Source organism: Electrona antarctica, assembly GCF_951216825.1.
Source record: "Electrona antarctica genome assembly, chromosome: 16".
Classification (NCBI taxonomy): Eukaryota; Metazoa; Chordata; class Actinopteri; order Myctophiformes; family Myctophidae; genus Electrona; species Electrona antarctica.
Genome location: NC_136797.1, coordinates 42,865,055 through 42,877,710, shown reverse-complemented (window position 1 = coordinate 42,877,710; position 12,656 = coordinate 42,865,055). Strand labels below are relative to the sequence as shown.

The 12,656-nt window shown below is 43.7% G+C and overlaps 1 protein-coding gene across 1 annotated transcript in view; it reads right to left on the bottom strand.

Annotated features, from left to right (window-relative positions):
* The window catches only part of LOC306940151 (matrix metalloproteinase-17-like), a 109,197-nt gene extending 97,978 nt beyond the window's left edge, over positions 1–11,219 (bottom strand). The window contains exon 1 of the mRNA XM_079525154.1: positions 10,702–11,219. Coding sequence (XP_079381280.1) covers positions 10,702–10,866 — 165 coding nt within the window. The 5' untranslated portion in view covers positions 10,867–11,219. The remainder of the gene's footprint in view (positions 1–10,701) is intronic.
* Positions 11,220–12,656: the final 1,437 nt, after the last annotated feature.

The following is a 12,656-nucleotide window of genomic DNA, read 5'->3' as shown; positions in this document are numbered from 1 at the left end:
ACGGACTCAGGGCAACCAGCAAAGTGAGACAATACACATTCATAAAGCTGTGAAACATGCAGCCATCAGCCATTGATCTCAGAAATTAATTCAGTCCTAGGAAGTATACAGTATACAAGGGCTCTTCTTTCAATTATATCCATTAACAAAATCATTTCTAGTGCACTCACATAAATGGTAGGGCGCACGCACGCACGCACGCACGCACACACACACACACACGCACACACGCACAGCCGCACACGCACGCACGCACGCACGCAGGCAGTACAGGCAGTCAAACATACACCAACACAGTTATGCACAGCTTTCATTAAAAGTCTGACAATTTCTGGAAAGTGGAAACTGTTTAATATTTCACTCTGTTGTTGTTGCTTTGGGGTTTCCTTGATGGTATTTTCAAAAGCAGCACAGTCTGCCTGGCCTCTGTGTTATTTTAAGCCTCCACATGTGAGCCAGCGCAAAAGAAAAAAAAACCCACAGTAATTACTAGATCTGCTCGGTCCTTTGGATAGCTACAGCCGACCGGGGCCTTGATCTGGGCTATAGGACAGAGAGGGGGGACCCTCCGTTAAAATAGGACTGGGACGCCACATGGACTTGATTTGGGGTTTTCTATAAGGGGAGTCTTGGAATGGCCCCGCTTGCTCCTAAACCTCTGTTGTTAAGCATTGACATCAGCAGGAGCCAATGGAGAATGGAGGAGGATCGCGTGCAGCTCTCTTGTGGGGAGAAATAATTCCCACTCAGCCGCCCACACAGTTTGATCCATTACTACTGTAAAGTCATCAACTCTGGCTTTTGGTTTTTGGTGTTTTTCAGTACATGAAACAAATCGCTGCGTCTCATGACTGCAAAGGGAGCATTTAGGCCACTTCTGGACTTCAAACAGTCCAAACTGGCGTACAACTTATATATTAGGGAGTGAACAGTGCTTGAGCTTAAAAGTTTGTGACAGAGGGTCTAAGTACAGCAAAGCTTCTGCCTGCTTTGACAAGCGATAGCACTTCATGAGTTTCATCACACAGTATAATGAGGAATTTGTTTATTTGCTAGCTTATATTGGCACCTCACCAGAGGGAAAATAGACAAGGAGAAGCTAGGAGCTGCCCCCAAGGCATTGGCTCTATAGCCTACAGCCCTACACTACAGTAATAACCATAGTGTTAGTTTAACTGTGTAATGTAAATGTAATCCTTATGGGCCCATTTGGTTTTATGGGTGTCCAGGGATGGCCTGGGACTATCCTCTGGCTCTGTCTGTGTCTGCCTGGGCGTGATGCATGTTTTTGTCTGGGTTTCTGGCCAAAGAGCCATCATGCAGTTTGATTCGGGACACCTGATTTCTCCACTGTCAAACGTTTAGTCAATTTGTGTCATTAACGGAACAATAGAAACATGTTTGATTACACTGTACTCTATGGCAATACCAGCTGAAGAATGCTAATGTTTGTATCTATTTTGAAACGTTGAGCCTTGCCGTCTGATCCACAAAAGGCTTGAGATTGTCAAGCTGTTATTATTGAGGCCACTGCCCCGCTGCAAAATTTTGATGTCTGCAAACTCTGCATAACTACATCATCACATGCCGTTGGACACTCTTGATTTGTTGCCCCTGTGATACAGGGAGCATAGAAGAACTCAATAAAAACATGGAGGTTGAAAAAGAGTGAAGTATTCCTCTTTAAAGGCTGCCCTTCAGCTGGGGAAAGAGTGAAGCCCTTCTCCCCTATGCACCCATTTTCTTTGGCATTATCAGACGCTAACACTCCAGCACAGAGAATCTCAACTAAATGCCAAGGAAATAGTGTACGGAATAATGGCAATGTGTGCTGTGTTGAATGCATTCAAATGTGGTAAGATGGACTCATGAATATTCTATTAAATCAAGGTACGGCAAAACAAGACTTGGTAAATGGTGCATTTCCATAGCATCTTCCTCGAAAGTGCTTTACAATGTGGATTACATGATTCACCCACACATTTGGCAACCATGTTGCCAACCTGCACATCGGGAGCAGTTTGGTGTCTGTCTTGCTCAGACACTGCCACACGCAGCCAGGCAGAGCCTGAGGCGGCAATTGAGCCGGCAACCTGCCAATTCCAAGACGGCCACTCAACCTTCTGGGCCTCTTCTGCCGAAGCTTCACTTATTCACTAACAATATTTCAAGAAATTTTATCGACGGGGCCTACTATATCAACAAGACTAGCTCTGTTCTGTTCTGATGCCAGTACAACATTCTATAACCACATGAAACCTAGTGTCCCTATTATGGGCAGGTCATAACAGCAGAACGGTAAGTATATACAGGTAGGGTTTAAGTCAGTGGTTAAAACATGATGCATGTATTGTATCTTGGTAATGTCAGCTAGTGAACTAACAAAGGACTTTCATACTCGACTTCTCCATCAGAGCCTAATAGACAGCCTATTTTTATTTTATGTTCATCCATTAATGCAAATGAATTAATTGCCCTATTGTGCTGAATATAAGACTACGTTTTTTTCCAATGGAAATATAATTAAAAAAAACAGGGTTGTATTATAATCGGGGACTAGACTATTTGACATTCAATGTTTGTTTTTCCACAAATTAGTCTTGAAAAATGGGGGTTGTCTTATAATCAGAGTTGTCTTATATTCGGCACAATACGGTACCTATAAAGCTTAATTTACGCTCATTCTAAAACGCCCAAGTGAGAGCGAGAACTTGAGTGAAGCGCTCACGTTTGTGTTTTCATCCAAACAGGGTAGGAGTAAGGGGACTAGCTAAACATGTTACTGACTCCATTCCATTGGCAAACAAATCACAAAATCAGACCAGATAAGCTCATTCCAGAGACCTGTTTCTGCACAGTAAAATCCACAGTGTCAATTCAACTCTAAGTGTGTCCGGGACCCTTTGTAAAAGCCTGTCAACTTTCTGTCCAGTTGCGGAACATTTGATTTGAATACATTTGCACATGCCTGCCTGCACGTGGCACCTGGCTTGTGATAATGGAGTGCATTTGTCAGGAAAGCTTGTCGGGGAAGCACAATGAAGAAATGGGACAGTGCTGACTGTTTTCAGGGAGTGATTGTTGTTGTGGATGTCTGTCTTGGAGTCAGCTAGTTACCGACTATTATTACTATTATAGGCCACCTTCACGGTCTGACAAAAAAAAAAGTACCCGAGAGGGGGGAGAGAGAGAGATTGTTTGTGTGTGCTACTTTGGAAAATGAATATCACGTTTTTCTAAAAGAAACTATCACATTTTGTCAACTCCCCTGTATCCGAACTATTTTATTTTATTTTTTACTTTACACTCATCCACTTACTTACACCACTGACATATTGACTATCACACTGACATATTGACTATCACACCCCGTTGGGGCGATTGAGTGTCTTAATTTCCTTTCGAAAATGTTAGAGCCGGGTCATAACAGCATATGTCAGCTGCATGGCCTACTGGTAGACTGAAAAAAATAAAATACATTATCATAACCAACAACAAAGAGTTGTCCAGTAGATTCACCTTATTAATGTTTATCTGGAAATGTTCTGTCTCACTGATTGAAAGGGTCATGAGCAGAGCAGACCTGTGCCAAAAAACAAATCCCAGAAGCCCCGGAATTCAGCGGAAGCCAATGAGGTGTCATGTTGACGTCTGTAAGATAATGTAGGTAGGTCTCTGAGGACAGTAAACATTCCAAAAAATCTGACAAGTGCCCTCAAAACGTCTGCAAAACTGCACTTAACGAGACTGAGACTACACGACAGATAAGAGGAGACAGAACAACTTCTCTTTCGCTGTCATTCTGAGAAGATGACTATACTTTGTGGCACCCCCCCCCCTCCCCCCACCCACACACACACACACATACACACACACTCTCCCTCTCCATTTCCATTCTCTATTCTTACACTGTATCTTGAAACAAGAGTTTCTACACTGCATGTTCTCTGAATCTCTCCCACTGGATATTGTTACTCAGCCAGAATCTGAGCAGCCACAATCAGTGGCGTGCACAGATAGACACTAGGGGGTGCTAGAGCACCCCCTGCCCTTTTGGCAATGTGCCCTTTTGAAAAAATATTTCAAAAATAGCAGACCTACAAGTTCATAGCGCGCCACTCGGTGGCGCGCTATGAGCTTGTAGATCTGCTATTTTTCAATAGCTAAAGCATAACATAATGCTAACACCAAAAGGGGTTCCCGCCCAAAATGGATTAAGGCAACCGGCCGGTTCCACGCGCTGCACAAGGTGCCCTTTTTTAACTTGAGCTCTAAATGTCTGTGCACGCCACTGTAGACAGTAACTATATGACATACAAATTATTCTAGGAGCCCAGCCTGGTAATGTGAACACACAAAAACAACACAATCCTGCACTTTTCAATACATACTTTTATTTATTACTAATATACCATACTACCGTACTTTAGAGTTCTCAAGGGACCTGAAATTGAAGGCCCGGCCCTAACTAGGGTGGCCTGGCTAATTAGCATAATGTTAGGCCCGAAAACCCCCCCCAAAAACAAGGGGGGATATATAACTATATAATGATTTACTTATTTATTTTCATGGAGCAAGAGGTTCGGTCTGGCCCGACTAATTTAGCATACATTTTCGCCAAGGCCCCGCCCGAAAACGTCGCGTTGTGTCGGGCTCGGGCAAAATTTGAGAACTCTACCGTACTTACTATTGTTCTATCTATGGTCATGAAGTGTGGGTCAAAACCAAAAGAATAATATCACGGATATAAGCTATAATCATGTTTATATAATTATAATATTATTACATAATCATTACATAATCATAATGTTTTCTCAGACAGGTGGCTGGCCTCTTCCTTAGAGATAGGGTGAGAGGTTCAGTCATCTGCGAGAAACATAGTAGAGCCGCTGACCCTTCACTAGCCTGCTAAGGTGATTCAGGCAACTAGCACACTAAGCACGCGGATGCTCCCTGAGCGTCTCCCTACGGAGGCCCTCGGTGCATGTCACACTGGGAGGACATCCCATGCCCTGGTAGACCAAGTACCATGCTGGGGGGATTATATCTCCACACTGGCCTTGGAACACCTCAGGATCCCCTAGGATAAAGAAGCTAATGTTGCCTGGGAAAGGGAAGTCTGGAGAAGCTATTTGTTAGAACTGTTGCCCCTATAGGGGCACGGTGGCACAGTTGGTAGTGCTGTCGCCTCACAGCTAGAAGGTCCTGGGTTCGATTCCCACTTGGGGCGCTGTGGGTGCTGGCGGCGTGTTTCCTCCTCCGCGTCATCAGTGCCCATACCCGAAGCGGGGTTGGCGAAAGGGCCTTTCTGTGCGGAGTTTGCATGTTCTCCCCGTGTCCCCTATGGGTAGGTACCCTCACAAAAACATGCAGCAATCCTGGTCTCTAAACAAACTGCCTCCCCCTGGCCACCTGATGGAGGGGAAAGGAACTGGTTGGAATAACGTGTTCCTTCCATGCTCTACGTCCAACCAGGGAAACTCCCCCCTGTCACGTGTAAAGGAGCAACTTGGACACTCAGGCAGGAAGGAAGCATGAGTTCAAGTCCCCATGTCCCCCATATATGGGGACTAGGTTGGCGGAGGGTGTGTAGAGAGCCCAGGATCACATTAGATAATTGGCACAGGGGTGAAAAAATGGGTTACAAAATCGAGGGATAAAAATGTAAAAAAAAAAAGAACTGTTGCCCCTGTGACCCGACTAATACAGATAAGCAGTTGAAGATGGATGGGCTTATACTATTGTGTATAACCGGTTGTTTACTATTACTTCATTAATACAGTAAATTTGTAGTTGCAGTACAGTATATTGCCCAGAAGGCACCTATTCCTATTGCATATCTGTTTGTCCTTGGCAGAATGAGGGCATAATACCAGGGGGTGTTGTTTATTTACTTATGGTCCTGTAAAGACCTTAACTTGACTTAAAAACGCAACTTTTAATGATTTTAGATCCTTACATATTTCACCCCACTCACAGAGTTGAACAAAACTGATAATAACAATTTTTAAAGTGTTTCCTCTCCCGTCCGCAGGTGCAAATATGGCCTCCGTTCATTAAGCAGAGGAAGCCCCCATCCCAGGAGAAAAAACTATTGATTTAATGTTAGTCTGTTTTTTAGGAGTAAATTAAACTGTTGTTTTCTACTTGGTTTGCCCTTTCTCTCCCTAGCCATATCCTCATTTGAAACTGGTGGTACGGTAGCTCCTATATTCCCTTGACTGTCAGTCAGTCCAGCTTTCTCTTTGATCCCACCCTATCCATGGGGGGTTGTGAGCATAATTAGAAGATCAAGGAGGGCCAGTGAAGGAAAGCTTCCTAGTCCTATGTGGATTTCATGGAGAATAGCGCAAGGTGGGGGTGCTTGAGCTTAAGCTGAGGGAATGTGACGCTTCTGGACATCATGTGCTAATTTGAGGCAGAGAAAGAGCTAATGATGAGAGTAGTGGTGGTGGAGACTAGAGACCATCCTTACTTAATATTTTGAAGTCTAGGGGGAAGAGAGGGGGTGAGTGAAGGATGAGTGAGGGGAGGAATTGAGTGCACCACTCCTCTTCTCATCTGTTCCGCCACAGATGGAGCCAGATGGTGTTCTCATTAATGAAATTATAAAGCAAAATTGAGAGGCTGTTCTTTAAGACACATACAGGTTGTCAGGGTGTGGCCCCAACTGTCCCGCCAATCCTCAGGAGGGGTACGAGAGCAACCTTCACTTCAAACAGCACTTACTGCACACTCTCTCAGATACCGGTACAACGAAAATAATCATAACAGATATAAAGAGGGGGAAAGTATAAAATATGAGTATAAAGGAATATAAAGAACATAGGGAGTCTAGGGACAGTCCAAGTGTGAACAGTGTTGTCAACTCCAGAATATCACTTTATCTACAAGTTAACAGTGAAATCGTCAGTGTTAATTTAAAACCGAGTATTAATATAATTCTGAGAGTTAAATAAGGAAGAGAGAGTTCCGAGGCATGTATAAAGAATAGACTGCATGGTCTTTCTGTATGGACAGACAAAAAGGGTTCTGGAGCTAAATTAATTATATGATGAACAGAAATCATGGCACAGATTTTATTCAGAATCCAGCTGCTACAATGTTGAGGAACAAAAACTTGAGATGAGATGTAACTATAGGAGTATATAGGGCATAGGAGGGAGCGTGGTTTTCTGCCACCACTGAAATATCTGCCATTCATTTTACCCATAGAGATTTACAAAAATATTTATATCAATTAATTTAAGCCTAGAATCAAGCCATCCAGGATCCTGGTGATTCATGACAATAAAACCTTTGATTCTGTGAATATTTAATTATATGACTAATTTTTAATAATTAATAAATATCCATTGTTTAGCGTATTTTATTTTTAAAACGTTTTAACGTTTTATGGTCATGATTCACCAGGATCCTGGATGGCTTGATTCTAGGCTTAAAATAATTGATATAAATATTTTTGTAAATCTCTATGGGAGAAAAGAATGGCAGTTTTTTTTCCAGTGGTGCCAGAAAACCACACCCACTGCTATGCCCTATAAACCCCATGAATCCGGAATCCTCCGGGTTAGTTTATCCATTCGTAACTCTAATGTGGGACCATTTGGGTACATCTACAGATACACTCTCAGAGTTAAATGAACCCTGAGGATTTTACCATGTGGTTTGATAAAGCACTGGATCATTTCGGTGCCTGAGACAGAAAGCCACTGGTCCAAGACTAAGTGGATGTCTTATTTATCATGTGAAATTCTATGCTCCTGCGAGCACGCACGTGCACACGCGCACGCGCACACGCACACGCACACACACACACACACACACACACACACACACACACACACACACACACACACACACACACACACACACACACACACACACCCCCTCAAAGACAAATGCAGCGCAATCTCTCTCTGACATTATCTCGCCTGGAAAGCAGCAGTGCAAGCGATCGGGAACCTCTGATATGTTGGTGGTTAAGTGTCTGTTTCGATGGACCAAATGTGCAGTGTAATGGGAGTAATAGCCAGGTTCTGCTGAGATGGGATAGCCTCCTCTAACCCCCACCAGAGCACAGAACGTCCAGCTGCTCTCCAGCGCTGACAGCAATTCCCCCTTGGTGAAAGTGGGCTTGCTTAAAAACAAATACTCAGCAGGGATGTGAGAGTGGTGCTCGTCTGTCAGTCTGTCCATCTGAGGGACTCAGACGGACTTAAGAGCTGCTACACACCTGAGCCTGCCCAGTAGTGTGTCGCACGCACGCACGCACGCACGCACGCACGCACGCACGCACGCAACTAAACGCCGAAGATTTATGGTCTAGTGGTCTACGATATAAGGTCTGTGTGTTTCAATTCGTGCTGGATCAATCACAATATGGACTCAGGGACTAATCAACGTTTTGATAAAGGAAAGGTGAAGTAGGCTAACACAAGACAAAACTAAACAAGAAGCTCACTTAGTAATTCACTTCAAGAAACTTTAATTGTATACAGTGCATTAAAGGACCACTTCACCGCTTTTCAACCTACCTTCATATAATTGGTCCTCACTAATGTTCATGATGATAAAATGCCACCATTTTTTTTCTACTCGGTCTGTGTCTCATAGGAGGGCTGTGGGCAGTTCAGAAACCCATCCACCAGTGACATCATCGATGGGGAATCCAAGCTAATAGAAACTGCAGGCTTTCTATTCCTGAAAAGTTGCAATGTGAAATGAAAGCTATCGTTCTCAGGATAATACAAATCTAAATATTTTGTTTAAAAAAACAATTTGCCTATGATGTGAGGACGATATGATGATGATATGAGGTGGACGGGTTTCTGAACTGCCCACAGCCCTCCTATGAGACACAGACTGAGTAGGAAAAAAAAGTGGTATTTTATCATTAGTGAGGACCAATTATATGAAGTGATGTTGAAAAGTGGTGAAGTGGTCCTTTAAAGAAACAAATTAAACCAAAGCAACTGGGAAGAGAGAATGGGGGCAGAGTGAGCTGTAGATTGAGACCGATGTGTGTGTGATTGATTTGTCTGTCTCCATTGTGTGTGTGTGTGTGTGTGTGTGTGTGTGTGTGTGTGTGTGTGTGTGTGTGTGTGTGTGTGTGTGTGTGTGTGTGTGTGTGTGTGTGTGTGTGTGTGTGTGTGTGTGTGTGTGTATGCGTGCGTGTGTGTGTGTGCATGTGTGTGCACGCATGCGTGCGTGCGCGTGTACTACTTCATACTGTACTATAGTCTCTCGAGACAGACTGTTGACTCAGTCAAATTCAAAAGGAAAAGAGGGTGCTGTTTCTCCTTTATTTGCCGATGGGTTCTCAGATTGACACTGTACAGCCTAACTTGGACTTTGTTTCTGTTGTCATTGGAGTAGTAGGCTATGAGGGAAATGGGAATACAATACATCCTATAGACTAGAGACTGTCTGTATAGCACAATATTATTGGCCTCATATAATATATATACAGAATTTCCCAATCAGTGTTTCCCTTTCTCTGCTTCCCCAAGCAGCCCCCACAAATGATTCATCCGCTGGTTGTAAAAAAAAAACTTTGGCCTATTTAGCTACATAAACCCCCTGGATAATACAATTTGAGCGCAGAGTAGCCTATTTATGTGGAGTAATATTAACCTACCATATTAACCCATTTTATGAACAATAGACATTTAATTTCAATGGCAAGAGCCCCACTTTCTGTCATCCCTCTGTTCACAATTCACATGCATCCCACATCTCACAAGAGGCATGGATTTGTTCAGATACATAATTATACTCTAGCACACAGCTGGTTCTCAATGCGGTCTGGGGACCCCCCAGCCAGGGGTCATTGGGGCGGTAGCCTACCTGGCTCCTAGTTTTGTACACTGTCTCTCAGTCTCAGAGCTCAGCTAATGAGCACTATATAAGGCTTTCGCAGTGTCGAATAATATCAAATGGGGTCCGTCGTGGCGTACCATACATAAATGCATATCAAACTGTGGGTCCTTGAAAAGAAGAATATGAGAATCAGTGCACTAGCATATCGTACACTCGGTTTAAATAGCCATAGTTTGAATTGAATTGGCATCAGATATCATGCTCTGTGGCAGACCATTCCATTCATTCACATAGAGGCGTGACTTGTCTTGAGCCCCTACACAGGGTAAAAGACCTCTGTCTGGACAGCCTGCTATTGTCCAAAGTCCCATGCAGTTCTGTATGAGCAGCGTTACTATATGCGCACGGTCACATCCATGTTGTGACAGTGCAGGCTACGGCGTAAAGGCAAATTCACGTGAGGTGTATGTACTATGTAGGCCACTTGTTGAGTAAAAACAGAGCAATTCTTGTTGTGTATTCTGAAAAGATTGATTGATTGATTGATTGAAATATTTATTAACAGTTTGCAGAATTACAGTACATTTCAAGCACAAACTCAATACAAAGACTGTTAACTGTGAGTGGACGACCCAATTAAGCATTACACTTGTTTACAAGAGGGTCCACCTTGTTCAATTCATCAAAAAAGCAAAAGCACTCGTGCACTCTTGCGTTTCCATGTGTCGCCACAGCTGTCAGTCACACTCTTCACGTGTCAAATCATTAAGTCAAAGCGTTCCCTTAATTGCGCCGGCCGGGTGTGCAACAAGACAACAAACCTGCAACAAACCATTTTAAAATGGAAAAAGACAAGGGGATACGTATAACAACACTTACCACCCCCATGTCCATCTGTTCGGTCGTGAGAGAGGGTGCCGCTCTTGCCAGAGGAACCAAACAAAACGTGGACAACAGCAGCAGCAGCATCTCCGGGTAAATAATCCACACGCGCCGCCGCGCACTCCCGCACTTCTGGAACATGAGAGGAATCTTATCGTCCATACTAGGATAGGCAGCCCACCGCAGGCAGGCAGGATGCTCCTGTCCTGGTGGACCGAGAGAACACGTTCAACCGCCGCCTTCTCAAACCAGTCCAATTTGTTCTCATTTGCAGTTAATAAATAAATGAACAAACAAATAAATAAATAATAATCAATTATTTAAAAACGAAAAGAAAAACTCTATCTCACCGTTGCATATTGGCAAAAACGTCTGATTTTTAGAGTAGTTCAGTTTCTTCTAAAAAGAAAGAAAATAAAGAAATTCCCTCATTACATATACTGCAAGGTCTGTAGCCTATAATCCGTCTTGAAGCACATTGCAGTCAGTGGAAACACTTATTACGCGCGTCTCCATCAAGTAGCCGTGTGTAGTAGTATCCCGCGAGTATAAATCCGAGCTTTGTATCTCGTGCCTAGCCTACATGGGTAAAAGGCTCGTGTCGTCCACCCAGCAAGCAAGCAGCAAGAATACAGAGGAGATCACTGGCTGGCTGAACGGTGTGAGAGAGAGCGGCAACTTCTCTTGTAGCTGGGAGGGAGGGAGGGAGGGAGGGAGGGAGGAGGAGGGATTTCAGACCGTAAAATCCAGGAGCGTTTTTTTCCCCCGTGCGAAATGCCGAAATCCCCCGAAGAAATTATATATTTTAACTGTTTTTGTCATGACTCTCATGAGTAGCCTAATTAAGTAAAGCATAGCCTACTACACACTGCAATGAATGGTTATTTGGAAAGTAAAGACATCAACCTGTAGGCTGTAGCTAATGATTAATCATCAACTATAGGCTATGAATAGTTTTTTGAAGGGAAATAATTGTCTCCACCAGGCCAAAGGCATGGGGAGAGAGTATGTTTTGCACTCCGTCCGTGTGTGAGTGTGTCCGTCAGTTTGTTAACAGCTAATCTCCGGCAACATTAACCCGGTCCATGCCAAATTTTGCACACACACTCCCTGGATGCCAACGATGAACCTCTGCCCCAAATTTTCCAGAACGGCCTGTTATAGCGCCACCAGGAGGCCGACTTTTGAAAAACATTTTTTTTTATATTACTCCTCCAGATTGTGTCCAAAAATCCCGCAAATCGTTACACACCATCTCTATATTCATGTGTTCAAGACGGATCTGTCCCATATTTCTTATTCCATCCTAATTGGCTAACATTGGCTTTCAAAGTTTGCAGGATTTGCCCATTTTGAACAAAAAGCCTCAAATCATGAACGCAGCGTGCAATTTACGTGAAATCTTTCACAGACTTTCCTACTAGGCTGAGGAATATATCCCACCCTTTTCACATTGGCCTGTTATAGCACCACCAACAGGTGGATTTTTGCAAAACACATTTTTGGAACAAAATGCCTCAAATCATCCAATTGCCATCCAAGGCGTAAGAAGAAATGGCACCCTTTTCACATTGGCCTATAATAGCGCCACCAGGAGGCCATAACTTGACCTGCCCTGGTGGAGACCTAGCCTGGCTAATAAGCCAGACTAATATCACACAACACTGTCGCGGTATATTAGTCTGGGCTGGCTCCACTTGGATTTCATTTCCCGGGGGGCGGGTTCAAACATTTTCTCTTTGACGCAATTGGTCAGAGCTACTGTCAGTCAAAAGTCTCAAGCATTGAACGTCACTGTACCAAAGCCCGCCCATATTGCATACCGTGTCCCGATTGGTCCGACCTGTTCTCGGTTGTAGGAAAGAGGCGTGCTACTGAGCCTCGCCAGACCGTAATCCGCTGGTAGGCAATTTTTTTTTGCCAACGGCTGATTCGGTCTGGTTTATTAACCA